Here is a 26,458-nt window from a genome sequence, read left to right on the forward strand (position 1 = left end):
TACGTCGGTGTGAACGCACCTTAAGACAAGCCTGCTTCAGCTTGCTGACAGGAAAGGCTTATTCATGTCTGTTGATTGAGGATTGCTTGACTTGTTGTTCCACAGCTGTTCACTGACTCATGATTGCATAGGGTGTGTGTGGCGTTTGTGCTTCCTTGGTGCTATGCTAGCATGCTAACAGCTGCAGAGTGTTTCTGGCCTTCCAGTAGAAGTAAAATTAGCTGGTCTACAGTTTGTTGTCACCCTCTCCTCACCTCCTCACCTCCTGCACGCCCAGCCTTGCAACATCTCACCATGCTTCGTGGTCCGCCCGCTGTGTGCCTTTTGATCGTTCAAGCCTGACCTCCAGTATCTCTGTCCCCAGTCACGGCCAATCCCCTTCAGAGCTGATTGTAGCCCCGCCCCCTCCGTGGCCCTTCTCCTGCTGTGAGAGCTCCGCCCCTCACCAGCCCTCCACCAATGTTGTGGCAGCATTTATCACCCCTAAACAGTCAAAGGCTGAGGGGGGAACAGGCTTGAATAAAACGCCAGCCAGTGAGCTGGAGGGGATCGCTGACCCATTTAAGATCCAACAGCCGCCGTTGGCCAAACCTGAGCCTGATGACTTTGATGACATCATCTTTGAGTCACTTAATCAGAGTCAAGATTCAGGGGGCGTGTTCCTGGAAGAGGAGGACTCTAAATGGGATACCATCAAAAGGTGCCCTCCAGGGTGAGTATCACACAGATCATGGCAGTCTACGTGCACACACCCGCGCGCACACACACACACACACACACACACACACACACACACGTTTATTTACCGTATTTCCGGTCGCAGGTTCGTCTCCACGTGTTCTGGTCGGGCGTTATGGTCGGGCGTCCATACAGGCACGATTGGCCTTGTCTGAGGGTGGGAAGCCGGATTGGTGGCTGCACTAGTGCCTCCTCTGGTCAGTCGGGGTGCCTGGTCGGGGTGGAAGGGAACTGGTGGGAAAAGACCCTTCTCACGGGGGCAATTTTGTGTCGAGAAGCCAGGGTAAACACAGGTGCAAGCAAAACACTAACGAGAGTTTCCAAATTCCAATCATGGAAGTTGGAAACCCTCATTAGTGTTTTGCTTGCACCTGTGTTTACCCTGGCTTCTCGACACAAAATGGCCCCTGTGAGAAGGGTCTATAGTGTGATCCTCCCACGTGCTCCTCCCACTGCCAGTGAAACTCCCCCTGTCAGGTGAAAAGAAGCAGCTGGCAACTGCGCATGTGTCGGAGGAAGCATGGTGCTAGTCTCGGCTCTCCTCGGATCGGCAGAGGGTGGAGCAGCCAATAGGGCAGCATGGGGATAAATTGGCCAAGTATACAGTAATTGGGCAGAAAATGGGGGAAAAATCACAAAAATAAATATCGTATTTCCTCGAATATTGGCCCAGGTATTTATTTACCTCAACTGCAGAGGGTAGCAGGCCTTTATTGCTAGCTGTAGCTGGTCTTTATTTTCTATCTTATTTCTTTATTTTAGGGGCAGGGTTGGCCCAACGGTTAGAGAAGTGGGCTTGTGACCGGAAGGTCGTCAGTTCAATTCCCGGGACCGGCAGGATAAATCTGGGCGGGGAAAGTGAAAAGGCAGCGCTTGCCCCTCCCTCATTACCACCACTGAGGTGCCCTTGAGCAAGGCCCTCAACCCCAACCGCTCCAGTGGAGCTGAATCCACTCTCTTTGATAAGTATATTTGCTCATATTTCAGTCCTAGAAAGTCTCCCTTTTTTCTGATCTGCTTTTGTTGGGGTTCATTAGATAGATGTTTAGTTGTTGTTTTTCTTACTGCAATGCATTACAGTAATCGACCACGGTATGCTCCAGACTTTCCGCCGGCCGAGCCGTCTTGCGGCACTTGTACGTTACAAACTACAGTTACATTATATTCACCTTATGTAACCACGCCCATTTGACCCGATTGTGTGGTCATGTCATGACTTCTGGCAAAAAAAAAGAAAAAGAAAAAAGCCGGCTGCTCCAATATCATCTAACTCTGAATTAACTAATAATTTAGCCAATTGTATGTAACATACAAAATAAAAGCAAACGGCAATGTCTAAGAATGCAATGCCATGTAACTGGCTCGTTAATTCTCGCATTCCAGGGAATTACGTTAACCTCTGCAGGTCTTATAGACGTAAGTGGCTCGCGCTGCGCTCGGAGGAGACAAAACCATCTGAAGCTTTCTTTGTCCAGGTATGTTTTACAAGAAAGTGCTCATCATTGTCGACGATAACGTTATCTGACCAGGCTAACAGTGGATATTCCGCTTGCTTGCTGTGTACCGAGCTCAAAGTAGTAGGCTACGTTCTTTGTTTTACCCCCTGCACTGTCCGCTACAAAAACAACTGTCTTCTTCTGACGTTCTTTTGTATTTCGCGCTGTGACCACCGGAAGTGTTAACACAACCCGGAAGAATTTGGCCCACCCCCGCGTCTGAACATAAGGTGAATGACGTACCATGTTAATGTAACATGTATTTGGCTGCCAGCCTTTATTTATTTGTGTCAACCACACCCCCGGCCATTATCTTTAATTGATCACTTGGATAAATCACACCCCAGAACATAAAATTAGGCATTTAATGGACACACATAAGCATACTCATAATGCATGCATGCATGCAAGCAGCCCTCCCCCCCACCACACACGCACATACACAAAACACACACACCCCTCCCCCCCACCACACACGCACATACAGTACACAAAACACACGCACATAAACAAAACGCACACACGCACATACACAAAACACACACACATTTAGGATTAAGGTGTATTGTCTGTCTGTCCTGCAGTCTTGAACAGAAAACCCTTGAAACGGCTCTTGGAGGCGGGCCTTCACTGACAGACCAGTTAGAAGGAGCAGCAAAGGAGACGGAGGCGGAGATGAGGAAGACAGAGCAGGAGGAGCAGAGGGAGAAAGAGGAGAACAAGGAGAGAAGGAAGCGGGAGGAGGAGAAGAAGAGGCTGTTAGTGGAGGAGAAGAAGAGGCTGTTGCAGGAGGAGGAGGAGAAGAAGCGGGAGAAGGAACGGAAGAAGCGGGAGGAGGAGAGACTCCTGAAGGAGAAACGGGAGAGGAGGAGAGAGGAGGAGGAGAGGAGGAAGAGGGAGGAGGAATCCCAGAGGAAGAGAGAGGAGAGGCAGAGGCTTTTGGAGGAGGAGGAGGAGGAACAGGAGAAGCACAGGAGGGAGGAGGAGAGGAGACTGGAGAAGGAGAGGTTCCTGAAGAAGATGAAGGAAGAGGAGGAGAAGAGGAGGGAGGAGAGGAAAGCATCTGAGGAGCAAAGGAAGAGGAGGGAGGAGGAGAAGAAGAGACTGCTGCAGGAGGAGGAGAGGAAGAGGTTTGAGGAGAAACTCTTGAAGGAGGCGAAAGAAAAACAGAGACTAGAGGAAGATAGGACTAAGAGAGAGGAGGAGAGACAACGTCTAGAGGAGGAGGAGAGGAGGAGAGAGAAAGAGAAACTCTTGAAAGAGGAGGAGGAGAAGGAGAGGAAGAAAAAGCAGATGGAGGAGGAGAGGAGAAAGAGGGAGGAGGAAGAAAAGGAGAGACTCTTGAAGGAGGCGAAAGAAAAACAGAGATTAGAGGAACAGAGGACGAAGAGAGAGGAGGAGAGAGAACGTCTAGTGAAGGAGGAGAGGAGGAGAGAGAAAGAGAGACTCCTGAGAGAGGAGGAAGAGAAGGAGAGGAAGAAAAGGGAGGTGAAGGAGGAGAGGAAGAAGATGGAGGAGGAAGAGAGGGAGAGACTCTTGAAGGAAGACAAAGAAAGAAGGGAGCAGAGGATAAAAGATGAGGAAGAGAGGCTGAAGAGAGAGGAGGAGACCGAGAGACTCTTGAGGGAGAATGAGGAAAAAGAGAGGAAGCAAATGGAAGAGGAGCAGAAGAAGAAGAGGGAGGAGAAACTCTTGCAGGAGGTGAAAGAAAAACAGAGACTAGAGGAAGACAGGAGGAGGAGAGAGGAGGAGAGACAACATCTAGAGGAGGAGGAGAGGAGGAGAAGAGAGAAAGAGAGACTCTTGAGAGAGGAGGAAGAGAAGGAGAGGAAGAAGGAGGAGAAGGAGAGACTCCTCAAAGCGGAGAAAGAGAGGGAAGAGGAGCAGAGAAGACGGGAGAAACAGCGACTTCTGAAGCAGGAGGAGATGAAGCGAGAAGAGGATGAGGCGAGGGAGAGAGAAGAGAAAGAAGAAAGGAGAAAGAGGGAGGACAGGAGAGTGAGAGAAGAGGAGGAGAAAATAAAGAAGGAAGTGAAAGAGAGGAGAGTGGAGGAGAGAACAGCTCCACTGTGCAGCTTGGAGGCCAACAGGTCAGATGAGGACAAGGAGAGGATTAGAACTTTGGCCCCGCCCACCCTGACACGTGTGCTTGACGTTCTCAGCCAATCACAAGAGAGAAATGCCATTATCCGCCAATCACAGTCGACCCTTTCGTCCGTTGATAACCAAAGCCCTGCCTCCATGGGAATAAAAGCCAACGAGCGGTGAGTTATGGCACTGAAGTAAAAAGTCATAATACTTTGTTAAACAGTGGCTGTTGATTGCTTTCTGTGGTGTTTTTTTGTTTTTGTTTTGTTTTTAATTCCTGGAACTGCTCTGCACCTGCTCTTTTAATCATCAAATCAAATCAAAATCAATCCATCAATCAATCAATCAATGTTAAATAAGCCTTCAAGAACTGGGCAATATTCACTTTCTAAACATCGATCTTTGTCTCTTTACTCTGTTTTTATGGGAATGTGGCATCAACACAATGAATAAATAAAATATAAATGGACTCCATTCTTTTGCAAGTCATATGATTTGTCATTTACATTTCTATATTGCTATTCTATATATTTATATATTATTTCTCTGTAATTCTATTTTACGGTCATTATTATGATTCTCTATTGACCTGTGGATTTGTGGACATGGATGATGTTTGGCTTTCCAACCTGTTTGGTTTTGGTTTTCTCCTTCTTTTTCCTTGCCTCCTTGACTATTTGTCAACATCTTTGTCCATTTCCCTCTCTCTCTCTCCTCCTCTTTCAGTGTGGGGCAAGCTTCTCCACTAAAGGAGGGTTCATTGTTGGACGTTGTCCTAGAAACAAATATGGCTGCCACATCCAGTACACCTGGAGGCCCCACCATTCAGCCCTCTGCTCAGGATAAACCAATCACATTAGAGGCCTCGTCTCTGGTCCCACCCCCAGAGTGGCTGTCGGACGCGGAGTTTTCTTTATGGAATGTGCTAGAAGTGAGGAGTGGGACACATAAAACTGAGCAGACCTCTGCCGAGGAGGTTATTACACAGGAAAACACAAAACCTCTGGGCAGAGGGTAAGAGTGGACAAGGGGACGTCTGTCTGCCTGTCTGTCTGTCTGCCTCTCTGCTTGATCTTTCTGTCTGTCTCACTATCTGTCTGTCTTGTTGGTGGTCTGGTGGTGAAAGTCTGCAGGTTTCCAACCCAACCAAATAGTTCCTCATCTCTCTTCCCTCTATGGCAGTGATTCACAGTATAGTATAGTATAGTATAGTATAGTATAGTATAGTATAGTATGGTATGGTATGGTATGGTATGGTATGGTATAGTATAGTATCGTCCACATTAGAGCCACAGACCCCCATGAGATTTTGTCTCTCTGATCCATATCTGAGAATCTGTTTTATTATTAAATATGATTTTGTCCAGAACTCCATGACTATCTGTATTGTAGATAGAGAGATGCTAGTGAAACTATCTGTATTGGAAATAGAGAGATGCTAGTGAAACTATCTGTGTTGTAAATAGAGAGATGCTAGTGAAACTATATGTGTTGTAGATAGAGAGATGCTAGTGAAACTATCTGTATTGTAGATAGAGAGATGCTAGTGAAACTATCTGTATTGTAGATAGAGAGATGCTAGTGAAACTATCTGTATTGTAGATATGAGATGCTAGTGAAACTATCTGTGTTGTAAATAGAGAGATGCTAGTGAAACTATCTGTATTGTAAATAGAGAGATGCTAGTGAAACTATCTGTATTGTAGATAGAGAGATGCTAGTGAAACTATCTGTATTGTAGATAGAGAGATGCTAGTGAAACTATCTGTATTGTAGATAGAGAGTTGCTAGTGAAACTATCTGTATTGTAGATAGAGATATGCTAGTGAAACTATCTGAATTGTAGATAGAGAGATGCTAGTGAAACTATCTGTATTGTAGATAGAGAGTTGCTAGTGAAACTATCTGTATTGTAGATAGAGATATGCTAGTGAAACTATCTGTATTGTAGATAGAGAGATGCTAGTGAAACTATCTGTATTGTAGATAGAGAGATGCTAGTGAAACTATCTGTATTGTAGTGTATTGTAGATAGAGATATGCTAGTGAAACTATCTGTATTGTAGATAGAGAGTTGCTAGTGAAACTATATGTATTGTAGATAGAGATATGCTAGTGAAACTATCTGTATTGTAGATAGAGAGATGCTAGTGAAACTATCTGTATTGTAGATAGAGAGATGCTAGTGAAACTATCTGTATTGTAGATAGAGAGATGCTAGTAAGACTATCTGTATTGTAGATAGAGAGATGCTAGTGAAACTATCTGTATTGTAGATATAGAGAGATGCTAGTTAAACTATCTGTATTGTAGATAGAGAGTTGCTAGTGAAACTATCTGTATTGTAGATAGAGAGATGCTAGTGAAACTATCTGTATTGTAGATAGAGAGATGCTAGTGAAACTATCTGTATTGTAGATAGAGAGATGCTAGTGAAACTATCTGTGTTGTAGATAGAGAGATGCTAGTGAAACTATCTGTATTGTAGATAGAGAGATGCTAGTGAAACTATCTGTATTGTAGATAGAGAGATGCTAGTGAAACTATCTGTATTGTAGATAGAGAGATGCTAGTGAAACTATCTGTATTGTAGATAGAGAGTTGCTAGTGAAACTATCTGTGTTGTAAATAGAGAGATGCTAGTGAAACTATCTGTATTGTAGATAGAGAGATGCTAGTGAAACTATCTGTATTGTAGATAGAGAGATGCTAGTGAAACTATCTGTATTGTAGATAGAGAGATGCTAGTGAAACTATCTGTATTGTAGATAGAGATATGCTAGTGAAACTATCTGTGTTGTAAATAGAGAGATGCTAGTGAAACTATCTGTATTGTAGATAGAGAGATGCTAGTGAAACTATCTGTATTGTAGATAGAGAGATGCTAGTGAAACTATCTGTATTGTAGATAGAGATATGCTAGTGAAACTATCTGTGTTGTAGATAGAGATATGCTAGTGAAACTATCTGTATTGTAGATAGAGATATGCTAGTGAAACTATCTGTGTTGTAGATAGAGAGATGCTAGTGAAACTATCTGTATTGTAGATAGAGAGATGCTAGTGAAACTATCTGTATTGTAAATAGAGAGATGCTAGTGAAACTATCTGTATTGTAGATATAGAGTTGCTAGTGAAACTATCTGTATTGTAGATAGAGAGATGCTAGTGAAACTATCTGTATTGTAGATAGAGAGATGCTAGTGAAACTATCTGTATTGTAGATAGAGAGTTGCTAGTGAAACTATCTGTATTGTAGATAGAGATATGCTAGTGAAACTATCTGTATTGTAGATAGAGAGATGCTAGTGAAACTATCTGTATTGTAGATAGAGAGATGCTAGTGAAACTATCTGTATTGTAGTGTATTGTAGATAGAGATATGCTAGTGAAACTATCTGTATTGTAGATAGAGAGTTGCTAGTGAAACTATCTGTATTGTAGATAGAGAGATGCTAGTGAAACTATCTGTATTGTAGATAGAGAGATGCTAGTGAAACTATCTGTATTGTAGATAGAGAGATGCTAGTGAAACTATCTGTATTGTAGGTAGAGAGATGCTAGTGAAACTATCTGTATTGTAGATAGAGAGATGCTAGTGAAACTATCTGTATTGTAGATAGAGAGATGCTAGTGAAACTATCTGTATTGTAGATAGAGAGATGCTAGTGAAACTATCTGTATTGTAGATATGAGATGCTAGTGAAACTATCTGTGTTGTAAATAGAGAGATGCTAGTGAAACTATCTGTATTGTAAATAGAGAGATGCTAGTGAAACTATCTGTATTGTAGATAGAGAGATGCTAGTGAAACTATCTGTATTGTAGATAGAGAGATGCTAGTGAAACTATCTGTATTGTAGATAGAGAGATGCTAGTGAAACTATCTGTGTTGTAAATAGAGAGATGCTAGTGAAACTATCTGTATTGTAGATAGAGAGATGCTAGTGAAACTATCTGTGTTGTAGATAGAGAGATGCTAGTGAAACTATCTGTATTGTAAATAGAGAGATGCTAGTGAAACTATCTGTGTTGTAGATAGAGATAACATGACTATCTGTATTGTAGATAGAGAGATGCTAGTGAAACTATGATCAAAGGCAGTCATTATTCTCTCATTGTGTTAAATGACTTTTATAAATCATCCATTTTCTCCTATTCTCCTAGTTCACGCAGAGAAGATGGTGCCGAGGCTCAGCCAATCACTGCAAAAGACTCAGAAAAGCATCACATTGTCCCGCCCTCTGGAGACGAGGCCTGTCCACCAGCAGTTGGAGAGGAGCTCAAGGAGACGGAGGGACCCGGCATTGAACCAGCAACCTCACTGGAGGTTTGCCCGAAACAAGGTAGCGAGCGTACGGCTCTGGAGTTGGCGCCACTGCAGCCCTCAACAAAACCAGAACCGGGATTGCTGTCGGAACCGGGTCTCCAGCCACCAGGAACAGCAAAACAGGATGGAGCCAATGAGGACGAAGTAGCCATCAGCACAGATGATGCTGAGGAGAGTTTAATGCATAAGGACACTGCAGAGGAGCCTCTGTGGGCCACTGTGGAGGTCACCGCGGAGACCACAGTGGAAGACAAGGATCAAAACAAGCAGGAGGAGACCACAGTGGAAGAGAAGGATCAAAACAAGCAGGAGGAGACCACAGTGGAAGAGAAGGATCAAAACAAGCAGGAGGAGACCACAGTGGAAGAGAAGGATCAAAACAGGCAGGAGGAGACCGCAGTGGAAGAGAAGGATCAAAACAGGCAGGAGGAGACCACAGTGGAAGAGAAGGATCAAAACAGGCAGGAGGAGACCACAGTGGAAGGAGGGCTGGAAGGTTTGCAGAGCACTGAGGAGAAGGATCAAAACAAGCAGGAGGAGGGCGGTGTGACAGGGGGGTGAGTCAGTGAAGGTTCCTTGCAACCCTCGCAGCATGGTGTGACTTGTCTCTCTGTCGCTCTCAAACTACCACACACATGTGATGGGCAAGTTACTGAAAATGACTTACAGTAACTAGTTACTTCTCTCAAAAAGTAATTGAATTACTTTAAATTTACTCCATAATTACTAGGGAAAGTAACTTTTGTGTTACTTTTAAAAGTCAGCTTTGATTCTCTTATATTATTTTAGCCTCTGGCTGCAGCTGCCGAGCAGGGAGGTGGACTAGATCTGATGATCATAAACCGGAGAATCCTCTGAAATTGTCCGCTATTTTCATGTCCTAAAGTAACTAGTAACTAGCTTATTTAAATTTCAGTCATTGTAGTTGAGTTGCTAAATTTGAAAAAGTAATTAGATTACTAGTTACTGCGAAAAGTAATTAAATTACAGCAACTAGTAAGTAACTAGTTACTCCCAAAACTGATGTGACGCACACACCTGCACATACACAAACATGGGCTTCTCTATGGCATTGTATCTTAACCCAGAGGTTCTCAAATGTTTTTCAGCCAAGGACCGCTTACAAGATAGAAAATATACCGGGGACCCCCTCATTCTGATTTGTGATTTTGGGCTAAGCTTAATTGTTTCCACGATAACGTGCTTGACTTTTAAATTGATAGGTTTGTTAGATTAGAATGTAATCCATTAACCATTTTAAAGCATAACATATTTTCGTTGAACTATGAAGCTTTTGCAAAAAAAAAAAAAAAAAGTTTTATTTTCATTTTCCTGTAAACTTTTCGCGGACCCCCTGGCAAAGTGCCAGAGACCCCTGGGGGTCCCCGGACGCCCATTTGAGAACCACTGTCTTAACCAATGCTTACTTGGGCAATAGCAGTAGTTAACCCAATCCGTTGCTGTTCTGTTCGTTTCAACCTTACAGGTCTGTCTATACCTTACAGTCTATCTATACCATACAGTCTATACCTTACAGTCTATACCTTACAGTCTATACCTTACTGTCTATAGCTTACAGTCTATCTATACCATACAGTCTATACCATACAGTCTATACCTTACTGTCTATACCTTACTGTATATATCTTACAGTCTATCTATACTATACTGTCTATACCTTACTGTATATATCTTACTGTCTATACCTTACAGTCTATACCATACAGTCTATACCTTACTGTCTATATCTTACTGTCTATACCTTACTGTCTATAGCTTACAAGTATGTCTGCTGTCAGATTAATCATTTAAATGGAATTGATTTCACAAGCACTTTTGTGGACTAGTAACGTTCGCGTGTATATGCGTGTGTGTGTGTGTGTGTGTGTGTGTGGGTGTGGGTGTGTGTGTGTGTGTATGGGTGTGTGTGTGTGTGTGCGCGCACGCGTGTGTGTGCGCACGCGTGTGTTTGTGTGTGTGTGTGTGTGTGTGTGTGTGTGTGTTTGTGTGTGTGTGTGTGTGTGTGTGTGTGTGTGTGTGTGTGCGCACGCGTGTGTGTGTGCGCGTGTGTGTGCGCGTGTGTTTGTGTGTGTGTGTGTGTGTGTGTGTGTGTGTGTGTGTGTCCGTGCCAGTGGCCAGACATGTATGCACACAGAGGCAGACGTGTGTGTAGCAGAGCAGCAGGAGGAGGTGTCTGCTGGATTCATGTCAGCAGTAGTGGGGGTGTTGTACAGAGGGTGAGTCTCTGTCTGCCTGTCCCGCAACTTATTTGCTATAGGCTGTCTGGCAAAATGTAAAAAGACAGAAGAATGTAACTGTAATACCTATCCCTCTAAATAGGTTGAAAATCGAATAAAATCAGTTAATGTAATAAATTACATATTTTTAATCAGTGATTATTACTTCAAATAGGGTCTAACATTTTCAACTGGTGACTAATAATCTAACAGCTGTGCGGCTGTGGCTCAGGACATAGAGCAGGTCGTCCACCAATAGCTTTGGATAAAATAGGTCGGTGGTTCGATCCCCGCCTCCTCCAGTCTGCATGTCAAAATATCGTTGGGCAAAATACTGGACCCCAAATTGTTGTGCCAGCAACATCTGTGTACTGTACAGTATGAATGTATGGGTGAATCTAGGCATATTGTTAAGCACTTTGGATGAATGCGCTATATGAATGCCGTCAATTTTCCATTTTAACAACTTGTGTAACAAAGTTATTACATTCTATTTATGACACTATTATTATACATGATCAGAAAAACATGTTACTGTACACCCCTTATTGAGCAATAAACAACAGTTAAAGCAGGACTAAACCCCCCAGATTTCTGGCAGAAAGGCATGCTGCTTGATTTGAAAAAACTTAACCAAGGAGGAGACCAAGAAAAACCAAGAAATGACGTCTCCTCTTGTCTCACTATACTCTTTGGCTGTGCTCAGCTCAGGATTTTTTTCTGGAAATCGACGCCATGACAGTTTCCCCGCAGTTTCCCCAAAACATCACAAGACAAAGTTATGAGAGCTACAAAATCTTTATAAATATCAACAACTAGCCAACGCTGGTGGCCTGTATGGAAACAGCGTTGCTCAAAATGGTTGAAAGTGATATCAATTTGGTCATTCAGTGGCGAACTAGAAATTTACTCCATTGACTCCCATGTGTGTGTATGTAGCTTGTCTAAGTATCGTTAAAAGAGCCTGGTGACGCGAGACTCGTTATAGCAGCACAGCACAATAGGACAAACTCCCCGCTCTCAACACGCTCATGTAATCACAATGCGAGATGTCCCACTTGCCATATACCCCGCCATGGACTCCGTTTTTAATTTTCGTTTCTCCCTTTTTCGTGATTCTTGTCAAAAGTTGTAGTGCACCTCTGCTTTTTCCCACTGGCGCCGGAACAAGGGGGACATGGGGACATTTTGTCCCCCTTAAAATTTGGTCCCCCTAAAAAATTTTTTTTTTTTTTTTTTTTTTTTTTTTTAATCTGAGGGGGCAACTGCCCCTGACGCTTAGAGCCCACTTTACACTGTTTACACAGCCTGTGATGCTTGTTAAAGCCATGATCGTTGTGGGATTATTACACCTGAGAGACAGACAGACCTGGACTCTGTTTGCACTCACTGTCATTGGCTGCTGCTATAATCGTATACGGTTATTGTTATTTTATTTTTGTGTTGAGATGACAAGTTTTGCACTGTGTTTCGAAGTGATAATAATAATAATAAGTTCAGTGTTTCTGCCTGTGTTGCTGTCTGTTGTAGTGTAATTGTAAAATGACCTAAAGGGAGAGCAGGTCACCAAGTGAGTGAGAAAAGGAGAAAATACTGAATAATTACATCACTACAGTATAATCCTAATGTTAATTTAAAATTAGATATTCCTCTAAATATGGCTAAAAATCATCCAGACGTTAAAAAAAACATAATTTTTTCTTGCCGGCTCCCGTTAGGGCGCCGGCAAGAAAAAATTATGTTTTTTAAAAACATTGAAAAAAAAAAAAAATTGAAAAAAAAAAAAAAAAAAAAAAAAATTGACAAAAAAAAAAAAAATGTCCCCCTAATTGCAAACTCGTTCCGGCGCCACTGCTTTTTCCTCTCGAGCGCAGGGCAGAGCTGCAGCGCGGCCGCAGAACATTCTCCCCCTCCCTCCTCCTCCTCCTCAGACCCTGGCTGCTCAATCCATTCCAGTCTGTCCAAACTTAATACCGATCTAATCTCAGTATGAGATGCAGGGAAATATATTATAGTAGCCGATGTGTTTAGAGCAGCGTTGTCACGTCGTAGTATAGCGTTATATTTTACATATGTGCTAAACTGCGATGATATTTGTTTGCGGAAATGATGGCGGGGATGAAATTCGCTGTGTGGGGGGAGGCTCACTTTGGTGTGGACTCGGAGCTGCTGCTGCTGACAGTCCAAACACACATTCTCACCCCTCCCTCCCTCCTCCTCTCGCTCTCGGCACAATCAAGTGGTTGAGTAGTTCTCAATGTGGGGCCAGGGGACCGCCAGTGGTCCTTGAGAAGATTCCAGGATTCTCTGTTATCTCTCAACCTAATGGAATTCTGGACAAAATCATATCTAGGCTACATAAAAAACAGATTTGCATCTGAGAGATCAAATCTCATCATATGGGGGTCCATTGCCCCAATGTGAACTAAATTAGGGCTCCTTAGTATGAACAAGGTTGGGAATGATTTACAGCAACACAATGCCATTTCCTTCCTTTTATTTCTATTTATGATTATAGTGGCTTTTATTGATAGTATTGTGTTACATCACCACATGGCCATCTTGGTAGGAAAATAACAGGTGATTGTAATCAATTAACAGGTGATTAACAGGTCAAGTGACACAAACAGCCAATGAGCTGTGTGTATTGTAGCGCCATATTGGTAGGAAAATGCTTGTGACATCATGGGATTAGGCTTGGAGTTGTGAGGAGCCTGGAAAGGGTACAGGGGGAGTAGGGGAGTAACTATCTTGAAATCCCATAGTCTTTGGTTCATCGTGACGTCACGACGTATCAAATCTCCCATTCACTTGAGGGCAAAAAAAAAGCAGTGTTCAACCCATAGAGGGCACTTATGCGGCTGAAAATGATACAAATGGTACAATGGCAACAGTTTGGTCTCAAATGTGGAAATTTTGACCAGAATTCTTCACACACCACCCCCAAAGTCATATGGTTAAAAGCTGAAAAAAGGTGTGTTGGGGTTTAGTCCTGCTTTAATGTAATATTGTGATGTTACTACATTATCCAGCAATTTATTACATTTTCGACTCATTTAGAGGGACATTTGATTACCAATTTCTACATTGCCCCTATATATTATATGCATTGTCTTAGAGTGGTCATGACTATGAGATGCTCCTGAAGTGTAACCTCTGCTTTGTGCCGTGTTGATGGGCCCAGTGGCCAGGTACTGATCCACCACCATTTTGGTGATTTGAGTGTAATCCATCTAACGAGCTGCCACGAACAAGGTGCTCTTACCTTCATTGTCTATTAGAAAATGTCTCGTGCATATTCTATAGCAAGCGGTCTATCTGTCCCTGTCAGTCAGCAAGCTGTGCTCTGACCTGCATGGCACCAGAAACAGTTGACCTGTTCTTCCTTCAATGCAAGTACGGTGTGTGTGGTGAGTAGAATAAACAGATGTTGGTGGTGGTGGTAGCCTAGTCAGTGTAACCCAGAATGAATGTTTCCTCAGCGTGCTTTGGCGAGCACTGGTCACAAAACAAGTACAGGAACGGTTGAGTGGAGCATGCTGTCTGGTTTTCCATGACGCTGGTCACCGAGCCTGCTGTGGTCATTGAGCAGTTTTCTAGGGTGAGTTCTCTCCCTCAGTTTTCTTTCCTGTCCCCCCTGTCTGTCCCTTAGCTATGAGACAGTGGCCTCCATCCTGCATTCAACTGGATCACCTGATGCAGCTCAGCCTCTCACCTCTGCAGACCAGCCATGTCCCCTTATGACAAGAGAACATCAGCCATGTTTGGCAGATGCAGGTCCGCTGACTCCCTTTGGAGTGGACATCTTGCCTCCCGTAGACTTCTCTGACACAGCGCGACAGCCAGTCGTTGAACAGAAGCTCCCCCGAATGTCGTCAGCTCAGAAACCGACGCAATTGCCCCATGACGTGATGCATGGGCTGAGCCTGGTGGCGAGTCTGAGACTGGCTGCCAGCGAGCAGGAGAGAGAGAGAGAGGAGGAGAGGGAAAGAATAGAGAGGGAGGAGAGAGAGAGGGCGAGGGAAAATGAGGAGAGAAAGAGGCTAGAAAAGGAAAGGGAGGAACTAGAGAAGAGGGGAAGGGAGGAGAGGGAGAAAATAGAAAGAAAGGAGAGGGAGAGAGTGGAGAGGGAAAGGGAGGAGAAGGAGAGAGAAAGGGAGGAGAGGGAGAGGGAGAGAGTGCAGAGAAAAAGGGAGGAGAGAGAGAAAGTGGAGAGAGAACGGGAGAGAGTGGAGAGAGAAAGGGAGGAGAGGGAGAGAGTGGAGAGAGAAAGGGGGGAGAGGGAGAGAGTGGAGAGAGAAAGGGAGGAGAGGGAGAGAGAAAGGGAGGAGAGGGAGAGAGTGGAGAGAGAAAGGGAGGAGAGGGAGAGAGTGGAGAGAGAAAGGGGGGAGAGGGAGAGAGTGGAGAGGGAAACAGAGGAGAGGGAGAGAGTGGAGAGAGAAAGGGAGGAGAGGGAGAGAGTGGAGAGAGAAAGGGAGGAGAGGGAGAGAGTGGAGAGAGAAAGGGAGGAGAGGGAGAGAGTGGAGAGAGAAAGGGGGGAGAGGGAGAGAGTGGAGAGGGAAAGGGGGGAGAGGGAGAGAGTGGAGAGAGAAAGGGGGGAGAGGGAGAGAGTGGAGAGAGAAACAGAGGAGAGGGAGAGACTGGAGAGAGAAAGGGAGGAGAGGGAGAGAGTGGAGAGAGAAAGGGAGGAGAGGGAGAGAGTGGAGAGAGAAAGGGAGGAGAGGGAGAGAGAAAGGGAGGAGAGGGAGAGAGTGGAGAGAGAAAGGGGGGAGAGGGAGAGAGTGGAGAGAGAAAGGGAGGTGATGGAGAGAGTGGAGAGAGAAAGGGAGGAGAGGGAGAGAGAAAGGGAGGAGAGGGAGAGAGTGGAGAGAGAAAGGGGGGAGAGGGAGAGAGTGGAGAGAGAAAGGGAGGAGAGGGAGAGAGTGGAGAGAGAAAGGGAGGAGAGGGAGAGAGTGGAGAGAGAAAGGGGGGAGAGGGAGAGAGTGGAGAGAGAAAGGGAGGAGAGGGAGAGAGTGGAGAAAGAAAGGGAGGAGAGGGAGAGAGTGGAGAAAGAAAGGGAGGAGAGGGAGAGAGTGGAGAAAGAAAGGGAGGAGAGGGAGAGAGTGGAGAAAGAAAGGGAGGAGAGGGAGAGAGTGGAGAGGGAAAGGGAGGCGAGGGAGAGAGTGGAGAAAGAAAGGGAGGAGAGGGAGAGAGTGGAGAGAGAAAGGGAGGAGAGGGAGAGAGTGGAGAAAGAAAGGGAGGAGAGGGAGAGAGTGGAGAGAGAAAGGGGGGAGAGGGAGAGAGTGGAGAGAGAAAGGGAGGAGAGGGAGAGAGTGGAGAAAGAAAGGGGGGAGAGGGAGAGAGTGGAGAGAGAAAGGGAGGCGAGGGAGAGAGTGGAGAGAGAAAGGGAGGAGAGGGAGAGAGTGGAGAGAGAAAGGGAGGAGAGGGAGAGAGTGGAGAGAGAAAGGGAGGAGAGGGAGAGAGTGGAGAGAGAAAGGAGGGAGAGGGAGAGAGAAAGGGAGGCGAGGGAGAGAGTGGAGAGAGAAAGGGAGGAGAGGGAGAGAGTGGAGAGGGAAAGGAGGGAGAGGGAGAGAGAAAGGGAGGAGAGGGAGAGAGTGGAGAGAGAAAGGAGGGAGAGGGAGAGAGAAAGGGAGGCGAGGGAGAGAGTGGAGAGAGAAAGGGAGGAGAGGGAGAGAGTGGAGAGGGAAAGGGAGGCGAGGGAGAGAGTGGAGAGAGAAAGGGAGGAGATGGAGAGAGTGGAGAGAGAAAGGGAGAGGGTGAGGAGGGAAAATGAAGAGAGAGAGAGGCTGGTAAAAGAAAGAGGGGAACTAGAGAAGAGGGAAAGGGAGGAGCGGCAGAGAGTGGAGAGGGAGGAAAAGAAGAGAGAAGAGAAGGAAAGGGAGGTGAAAAATGATGAGGAGAGGAAGAGGAAAAAGGAAATAGAGATGGACAGGTGGGAAGGGGACAGGGAGAACCCAGGGGGTGTGGAGAGCAACCAGGAAGTAGTGAACAGCCAATCAAATGACTGGCCTCCACTGAGGGAGGCAGAGTTGGATGAGATCGCATTTGAGGAAAGGCTAGAGGGCGACGGTGAGGAATCACAATGCAAATCTGATCCCAGATCTGTGAATGAGGTCGACCCTAATGCTGAAGGCAAAATGGTTCTGAGCAAAGCCGAAATAGCAGACTCCCTCCCCGAGGCCAGACCGAAGAACAAGCCTGACTCCAGACCAGCCCAAATGACAGAGTCCAACGTCGCACTGGATAAAGCTGGCCCGAGATCAGTCAAAAGAGGGACGTCCAACCTCAAGTCCGGCGCCGTCCCGGTGTGGATGAGAGGGGAGGAGGAGGAGGAGGACGTGGAGTATGAGAGAGGACAGGATGATCTGGGCACTGTCTGGCTGCCTGAGCTGGACATGGACGGGGGAGGGGGGTGAGTAGAGGGGTGGGAGGGGGAGAAGGTCCCCAGTCCAGAGGCCTGTGCCTGTTCTTTTGTCTTTGCTGTCTACAGTAACTAAGGTCTTAACTTGCAACACTTGCAGCGGAATAATATTGACTACTGTATTAGAATACTTACTAAACACGGCTGGACGATATGTCTGAAATCAATCTCGCGATAATCCTAAGCATTTACGCTTCACACATGCAAAATCACATGTTAAATCATCAAATCCATGCATGGTGATGTTAGGTGTGATGTCAAACAAAACTCAAATAAATTATAATATTGAATTATCGCCCAGCCCTAATAATACCTTTTATTTTACTCAAACTCCTCTTGCTGTGAGGAACTGTGTGTTGGCATGTGACATGATCACCATGTTATTTGTGGAGAGTGGACTACCCTGCTCACATCTTGCTTTGATTATAACCACTTAAGGTGTGTTCACACCGACCTATTAAAGTTTTTCGCTGGCATCGAGTTTACATACAAAGTCAATGCAAACGAGCGATTGAGCGTATATTCGCCCGGGAGAAAAATCACTGGGCGTCCGAGCGACAGAGACAGAGCGATAGGGCGAAAATTCGCTCGTCGCCCGAGATGAAATATCCCAACTCGAGCGAAATTTCGCTGGCATCAGTCGCTCGCTGTTGTCGCTGATTGGCTGCCGTGTGAGAGTGAGTCAAGGATCACACTGGCTTGGAACAAACCGCTGGTTTATTGTGTGGCAACAAACCGCATTGACAGCTGATTGACAGGCTGACAGCTGACATGAAGTGAAGTCTGTCCTACCGGTATAGAGCTCGCGTTAGGAGCACGCTGATAGGCTTAGCTTGTAAACAACTACGGTGGCTCGTAATGGACAAACATCATGATATTGCGTAACGTTATAGTCCCCCAGATGTCCGTCAATTCTTGTGCCTGTTAACGAGTGATTTAAACACAGCGACAGAGCGATTCCAAAGGGTTGAATTGAGCGACAGAGAGAAAAATAAATATCTCGGTGTGAACACAGCTTTACAAAGCATTCTGACTGCTGTTTCAAAAGCATTGTGACGCGTACTGTGACTGTTGGGTGGTGATGAATGAACGTTTCGGGGCACTCACACTGGTAACCATTGTGGAAGTGCAAACTGAATGCTATCATTCATTCGTTATTGCTGTAGATATTTTCAAACGATATTCCCTCGAATTTGAGCAGCAATGCAGGCAGCAAACATAAAAAAAGGGGGACTTCTACAATGGCTACTAGATCTGTATGTTTCTGTCGCTGATGATCTACACAATGGCTGCCGTTGTGTGGCATGAAGGTTCTCTTGGTTTGTGTCACGTGACATGGCGTGGATTGATGGTTATGTCAGTAGAAGGGTAGAAGGTTGGAGCATGTTCATATTTTGCTATGGTTGGATCCTCACGTTTGTTTGTTTTAGTGCGTCTAACATGTTGAGTTTGTTCTGATGCTTAGGGGGAAATGGGAGCATGGTAAAGCACATTGTGGTTGGATCTGTTGGCGGTCCGTTCTGTCAAAAGCAGCTCCACCCTTTTGTTTGGGTCTGTAACCTCCCTCTCTGTCTGCAGCCCAGAACATCCATCCATCTCCTCCTCCCCTGCTGGTACCCGGAATCCCTTCTGCCAGCCCTCCAGTGAACACACCCTTAACCAAGGCTCTGCTGTCCACACGCACAATACAACTCCTCATCATGGCCCTAAACAGACAGCCACTGCCAAGCCTGCTCCCCGCCATGCTGATGCACAGCCAATGACAGCACAGAGAGATAACGACGTCTCCGTCACAACTGGTCGCAACCTGACGGAACAGGCCAATCAGGGGGGGGATGAACCCGTCCAATCATCGGTGGTGCTTTGGCCCCTCCCCCCTACAAATATACACACTGACTCAGAACACACCAAGACAGACGCTGACATCAACAAGATACATGTTGTTGTTGTTGTTGACGACACACAAACCACGGAAATGCACACAGATTCATATGATACATATGATACATATGATACATATGATACATATGATACATATGATACATATGATACATATGATACATATGATACATATGATACATATGATACACACAACTCCAAGAGCGGCACACACGCCGCAAACAGCCTCAGCCCGCATATTCCTGACGCACACGCAGAAAAACGCATGACCAAAATGGCCGACGTTCAGACGCACGCACCTGAGCCCAAACCTCTCACCAAGGACCAGCAGCTCCAAGAGGAGGAGAGAATCTTATTGGCTAAGATCCGGCTGTTGACGGGGGAAACGTCGCCTCTTCCTGGCCCTCGTGGCAAGAAACGCCTCATCCCCGACCTGTGTGACATTGACTCGGACATCACTGAGCCCAAGAGCCAATCAGAAATCAGCACTGATCCCCGGACCGCGGCCTTTTGGAAGACTCCTGATCAGGGTCAGTGCTCGATTGCTTCCTGTTTCTCTGCCCTGGAGGAAATATCATTGGCCGACGCAGAAGAGCCAGTGGCCAATGAGCTGGGTGAGGAGGCCAGCATTGTGCGGGAAGAGGCGGTGCTAAAGGAAGTAAAGGAGCAAGCGTAAGTCAGCAGGGGCCATCAAACCCGTGCTGCTCTAGAGACAATGGACCCATTTCACAGCAACCCTTTTGAGGTGGTAAAAGCAGGAAGTAAAGCAGCTGTACGCTAATACCATTAATTATGCGTCCATTCTGTTTAGGCGTCCCAGTGCCAGGTGCCCTCATTAATGCTAATGATTACACCTGCGTTACTTCCTGCTCTACCACCCTCAAAAGGTTGCTCGGAAATGAGCCTATGCCATGCCACTCCAGCCTTCTATGTGTGCGTGTGCGTGTGCGTGTGCGTGTGCGTGTGTGTGTGTGTGCCACTGACCTAAAAATATGGACAGATGGAGTTGATTCGTTGGCCGTCGCCATCTTGATTTTTCGTCAGCAGAGTGGGAGGGAATGGGTTGAGTCCTTGCACAGCTCACGTGAGATGGGGGTTTCCCAGAGCCGCAGCTCCGCCTGCTATTGGTCTGTGATCGGCAAGCTGCGCGACCACTGGACAGGCGATCTGTCAATCACCCCCTTTTCTATCATCTATTTTCATCCAAACGGGCGAGTTATATAAAGAATGATCCCTCTACTACAGTTGTTGTGAAAAGGTGAAATTAGCTATATCGACCAAAACCGTGTTTTGCCCCCGACTGGAAAGATGTTTAATCCTGTTACAGTCGGGGATTTTAACATGGGGGGAATGCCTACTGCCCCCGCCCCCCAAGTGGCCATTCGAGGAACTACAGCTTTTCACTTCACTTCCGCATCATCAGAGGAAAGCTGGGGGGGTTGGCCACTGGTGTGTGTGCGCATGTGTGTGTGTGTGTGTGTGTGTGTGTGTGTGTGTGTGTGTGTGTGTGTCTTTGTGAGTGCACGCCATGTGTGTAGTTTCAGTATATCCCAGTGCAACACTATGTGAATTGTTGACGTTTCTCACTCAATTCAGTTTCTTGGTCGATATAAGTTGATCACCAGCGTAGAGGCAGCTTTGTTTGTGTCACTGCGTTGCGGTGAGGCAGCCATATTGTCATAAGCTGTTCTTTCCCCCGTCATACTCTCTAACAACGACTCGGCACTTCCATCTGCTCTGTTCCCGACTCCGGTCAACACGTGCAAGACAAGACGCCCAGCCAGCTTGCATCTTTGCAGTGTGCTCACTCACTCGGTTGCTGCAATCAGCAGTGATGACGCTGATACTAAGCTGCTTGGATAAGCCCTTCCCCCCCCCCCACAAATAAAGTCTGTCATTCTATTGCTCACCTATCTGGTCTATCGTTTGTGTCTCCTCTCCTCCCAGGCTAACCGTCCAACCGACCGACCTTCCTGATGGTGGAGGAGGAAAGAAAGGAAAGAAGCCATGTGAATGTCCTCAGAGCTCAGAGGGAGTCATCTCTGTCACACAACCCGGTGACGCACGCGTCGACACACACACCTCCAGCTCTTCAGCGGACGACCGAAGGCGAGCTCTTCCCAGCGGCCCCGAGTCCAATGGAAAGCCGGCGGTAAAGGCTGCTGCAGACAGCAGCGTCACGCCTCCCCATCGCAGAGAGAGGACGACTCCTCAACCGCCACTTCCTGTGTCACCAGAGGAAGTGAGCTCTGACCCGAAGACCCCGGATCCTGAAGCAAAGGTCAGAGAGGTTAATGGGAAGGAGGACACAGTGCAGCGTACTGTGTGGACCGCTGCAAAAAAATGGAAAGCTGTCAAGTGATTTGATATTTTTTCCAGACCCATCAAGCTTATTTCATCATATTTTAAGTCAAATGATCTACAGTGGCAGGTCATCCTGCTGGTTTCACTTGATACATGCCAATATGACTTATTTCAATAAATCGTCATAAAACAATGAAGAAAATAATGGAATAAGAAATCTACACAATTCCACTTTTACCAAGTAAAGGTCCAGAAACAAGTAACATTATCCAGAAAAAAAAACGGTTGAATTTGTTGAAAAATGATACGTTTTTGGTAAGATGATCTGCCAGGGGGATAATTTCACACCAAAAACAATCACCAAAAGAGCTTGATAAGCCCAGATACGAGAGAAAAGAAGTTTGTTCGTTTTTGCAACTGTGACGTGCCTCTCAAAATGCACACGCATGCACATGCAAACTCACACACATGCCAAAACTGAACAGAACCTCCCCCTTCTCAGGGCCTGGTGAGCTCCAGCCAGTCGCTGCTGCAGTGGTGTCAGGACGTGACCCGGGATCACCAGGGGGTCAAGGTCACCAACTTCAGCACGTCCTGGAGGAACGGCCTGGCCTTCTGTGCCATCATGCATCACTTCCATCCAGACAAGATGTAAGCAGCTCCAGCTGTTTCATGATATGCTCTCTGTCTCTTTGCTCCCATGACTTCTTCTGTGACTGATCGTTTTGCCCCCCACCAAAGGGGGGCTACGGATCGGCCTTGGTCCGTTCCTTCATCTGTCCATCCGTCCGTCAGTCACACTGTAATATGTGTGTGGGAGGGGGGAGGGGGGGGGGGGGGGCATTGACAATGAATGGGGATTCAACACTGTAATGTTGACTCACACCACACCTATACTATTCCTATAGTATTCTTATAATGATCCTACAGTATTCCTATAGTACTCCTATATCTTTTTATATGGGCTTGAACTGTGTCTGTGGTGCACAATAGTGAGTGTTGCCTTTGTGACGTTACGGGGGAGCATTAACGATGAATAGGACTGACGCAAGGGTGGTGGAACTGCATCACTGCTGGGGGACAATAGTGTTTACTACTATGTTTGTTTGTACTTTTGGATGTGTCCAATTTTTAACAATGTTTGTGTTTCTAAATGGCCCAACTGTGAACTGTAAACTGCTCTGACTGCCTTCTGACTGTATTCTGCCTACTGCCTCTCTACCTGTAGAAACTTTAACCAGTTGGACTCTCATGACATCAAGCTCAACAACAAGAAGGTGAGGATGGCTCCAGTTTGTTGACTGATTCAGCGCCATTTTTTGCACCATTTTAGTCTATTTTTCCTACTCATTGAAATGGTTCTGAGAGGCCCTGAATGTATAGATATGCAATGACATGTTCTGCTGTTTGTATTTCCTAATGTTGATGGTGATGCCATTTTATGGGCTCTGCTGGTGATGTTGTTTTGATACAGATATGATTATCTTTTAAAGAGAGTTGTGAATCCATTCATTTGGATAGTGTTTGTGACTGAGACAGTAGGGAAGCTGAAACAGACATAAATGGGACAGTGGGGGCACTCAGAGTCATCGGTCTGACAGTGACGACTAATAACACTCTGTGACAGACAGCCGATATGTCTGGGTTTCCGGTGTGGAGCGGACATCCACATCAAGACTTCCGCTTCTGTGTGGCGCGGTCATTGACTCATTGTTCACAGTCCGATTGATGTGAGAATGGAGTTGGAGTTGATTGATTGTAGGTGTTTTAGGTCCAGAGACGCCATTTCGGCTAATGGCTAATGTCTATAAACAGATAACTGCATATGAGGACTGTAAACCATGACAGAAGCAGAGTCTTGGGGCGGGACATCCGCTCTGAGTCTTATTGGTACAAATACTATTTGCAGATCATTCTAGTGTTTGTTTTCATCTGCGTCCAGTACCAGTTGCACGGGTTTTACTCCATCAAAGCAGTTCAGAGGACCATACCACGAATGAAGGATAAACAGATCCAGGATCTGTCCCTTGATCTGGTTTGGCTTAACCAGATCAATGCAATCGCCACGATGCCGGTTATCAGCTGGGTCTGTCAATTTGGGATTTCTTTATCCAGCTCTGAGCTCGGGCACCTGAAAATGAAAGGAAACCATAATCTTAAGGAAATATGAAGAATTCAAAGATGTAGGCTAATAAAAACCAAAGGCAACACTGCTGCACATAATAATCACAGAAAGGAGGGCTGGCAAAAAATGCAGATTGTCTCAATGCGTAAATTATCAGCTTGCTTGATTTCGCCACCGATGTTCAGCATCTCCGTTGCGCACACGATGCGCTTTGGAGACGTATGATTAAACGGGTCTTGGCGTTCGCAAAATACTCTTCTCTCCTTTTCCAGGAAGCTCATTGGTTCGTGAGTGGTGCCTTTTAAGGTTTCATCTTATCCTTGCAACTTAACCTGCTATCGACCAGGTTAACTATTAAGCATATTGCTATGGAAATATATCTCGGTAAGAAGTTAACTAGCGTCGTAGCACGGCAAACCCAGGGTTAAACCGGAAGTTACCTCGCTAAGCCACTAATCTTGCTTTGTGGTATAGGCCTCTGATGTCAGGTAGTTTGTCTATTGATGTTAGCATATTCTGCTGTGATTGACTGAAACTTTTTTGTACTTTGTAGGCCAAAACTAACCATAAAAAGTATTGAGCCAGAATATGGTACATTTAGTTTGGTTTCTGTAGAGTTGTTACAGTCATAAGTGTTGCTGTTGATGTTGTTGTGATGACCTCCACTTGTTGCTGATGATGTTTTGTCCATGTGACCCCCATCAAGGCATTTGACGGCTTCGAGGCGCTGGGCATCTCCCGTCTGTTAGAGCCATCTGACATGGTGCTTCTGTCCGTCCCTGACCGGCTGATCGTCATGACCTACCTCAGCCAGATCCGCTCGCACTTCACCAACCAGGAGCTGAGCGTGCTGCAGATCGAGCACAACAGCAGCCAGAGCAGCTACGGCCTGGCCCTGGCTGGACCCGCCCCCTCCCACGTGGATGCCGCGGCGTTCTGCATGGCCAGGCTGCAGGAGGGAGGCGGAGTCAGTCTAGAGGAGGGAGGAAGCAGCACACTGGTTGTCCCGCCTCCTAGGACCAAACGACTGGCTAAAGGTACAGTATCAGCCTCACTTCTGACTTTTTAATATCCTACTTATTTGACTTAGTCCTCCATGTCAACTAGGGATGAGTGAGTTCACTTTAATCTTTAACCAACTAAATTATCTGTATCCGTATCTGTACTCGGAGGGGGCATGGCTTAAATAGAAAGTGGGTGGAGTTTCAGCTGAAAGTGGGTGTGGCTTAAGTTTGTTGTTGTTGTTGTTGTAGGCAGTTCAGTGTGCCAAAATGCCACCAAAATTTTCTAATTATCGAATGAAGTACTAGTAGTATTTCGGAATCACTTTACGGGTACTGGTACCCTGATTGGTATCGGTATTGGTACTGGTATCGTACATTTTTAAATGATACCCAGCCCTAATCACGAGTACAGATATTGACACATTGTACATGTAGATGGATGATACTCGTACTTGTAAAAAGTACCAGATACTCGTTTCATCCAAGTATTCGGCTCAACCCTAATGTCAACCTTTCTTTTTGCACTCCTAATCAGTCTGGGGCGCGGGGGCGGGGTGTTAAAACCAAATTCTGATTGTTGTTCTCATCTATTTTCAGTGGAGGAGTCAATAACCCCAGTTGCACCACCAAGGGCGGCTGCCAGGGCAGCCAAACTGGGGCTGGCTCAGGTGACACTTTCTCTTCCTATAATACTCAAATTCAGTGGTTCCAAACCTGGGGGTTGGCACCCCCACTAGGGGTCATCAAAGCTTCATGGGGGGTCGCAAGGTCTTTCTTGGTTTTAAAGAGCGTGGCACAGGTAAAAGAAATATATATATAGTTAGGAGGACTCAAGATTCTTGTGAAAATACCCCCAAAAAACTCAAACTAAATAACAAAATGCCCCCAGGGCAGAAATATGTAGAAAAAGGTGGCATTATAATGCACATGCTAAAAAAAGCCATCTGGGCAGATAACACCTGTGAGGTCACTCGGGCTTCTGTACTTACTGTAATAATAATAATATACAGTCAATGTGTAGACTACAGCATGCCAAAAAAAGCACTTTATGAAGTTTTTAATAGTTTCAGTAGTCAAACGTAACTACGGTAGTTGACCCCCAATGTCCAATCATTTTTTCAAAATAACACCCATTTGGAAATATAATTTTGGAGAGCCATGAGACCGCACAATGGACCGGACATCTCAGCTTGTGTAACCCGGCTGCAGAATGGTCTCAGTTGGATAACTTTATCGTCAGAGACGGACGCAAGTGGCACTCACTGGAGCTCAGGAGGAGAGGAGTTTTAGCTCCAGAGGGGAGGAGTTTTAGCTCCAGGGGGGAGGAGTTTTAGCTCCAGGGGGGAGGAGTTTTAGCTGCAGAGTGGAGGAGATGTACTGCAGCGAGCGGCCTCTCGACAGACGGACAGACCGGGAAAGACACTGGGCATATGGAGGTAATGATCCGAGGGAACATTAATTGTTTATTGTGTATTAAAATCGTCACAGGTGTTATTGCTAAATTTGCGGGTTTTTATGTGCGCGTGCCAGATGCTTCACAAAAACCAGTCTAGATGCAGCTATGTGTGGGGGGAAAACCAAAACCAAAAGATAATCCTAATTGTTACATAAAAGTCCCACATATTAATGAAAAGTGGTGTCTAACCTGCACCATGCTCTTTAAGGGGTGTAAGAAAACCTCAGTATTTCATTAATTTCTGTAAGGAAAGAACTATAGTTGTTATTTTTAAAGGTTGGGTTTTTTGTGTGTTATAAACGCCGTGAAGACATGAACACAAGCTATATTCACTCTCTGCTAAACAGCCTAGTCCTGTATT

General features: G+C 45.7%; 1 protein-coding gene across 2 annotated transcripts in view; it reads left to right on the forward strand.

Annotated features, from left to right (window-relative positions):
• The window catches only part of LOC310784677 (EH domain-binding protein 1-like), a gene marked incomplete at its 5' end in the record, with an annotated part of 83,098 nt that overhangs the window by 40,614 nt on the left and 16,026 nt on the right, over window positions 1–26,458 (forward strand). For both annotated transcript variants that reach the window (XM_083645702.1, XM_083645703.1), the window contains 5 exons: window positions 21,156–21,489; window positions 22,015–22,163; window positions 22,741–22,789; window positions 24,344–24,674; window positions 25,239–25,309. In XM_083645702.1, the coding sequence (XP_083501828.1) occupies window positions 21,156–21,489; window positions 22,015–22,163; window positions 22,741–22,789; window positions 24,344–24,674; window positions 25,239–25,309 (934 nt within the window). The remainder of the gene's footprint in view (window positions 1–21,155; window positions 21,490–22,014; window positions 22,164–22,740; window positions 22,790–24,343; window positions 24,675–25,238; window positions 25,310–26,458) is intronic.

The sequence above is a fragment of the Poromitra crassiceps genome, assembly GCF_964638095.1.
Source record: "Poromitra crassiceps genome assembly, chromosome: 1".
NCBI classification, from domain to species: domain Eukaryota; kingdom Metazoa; phylum Chordata; class Actinopteri; order Beryciformes; family Melamphaidae; genus Poromitra; species Poromitra crassiceps.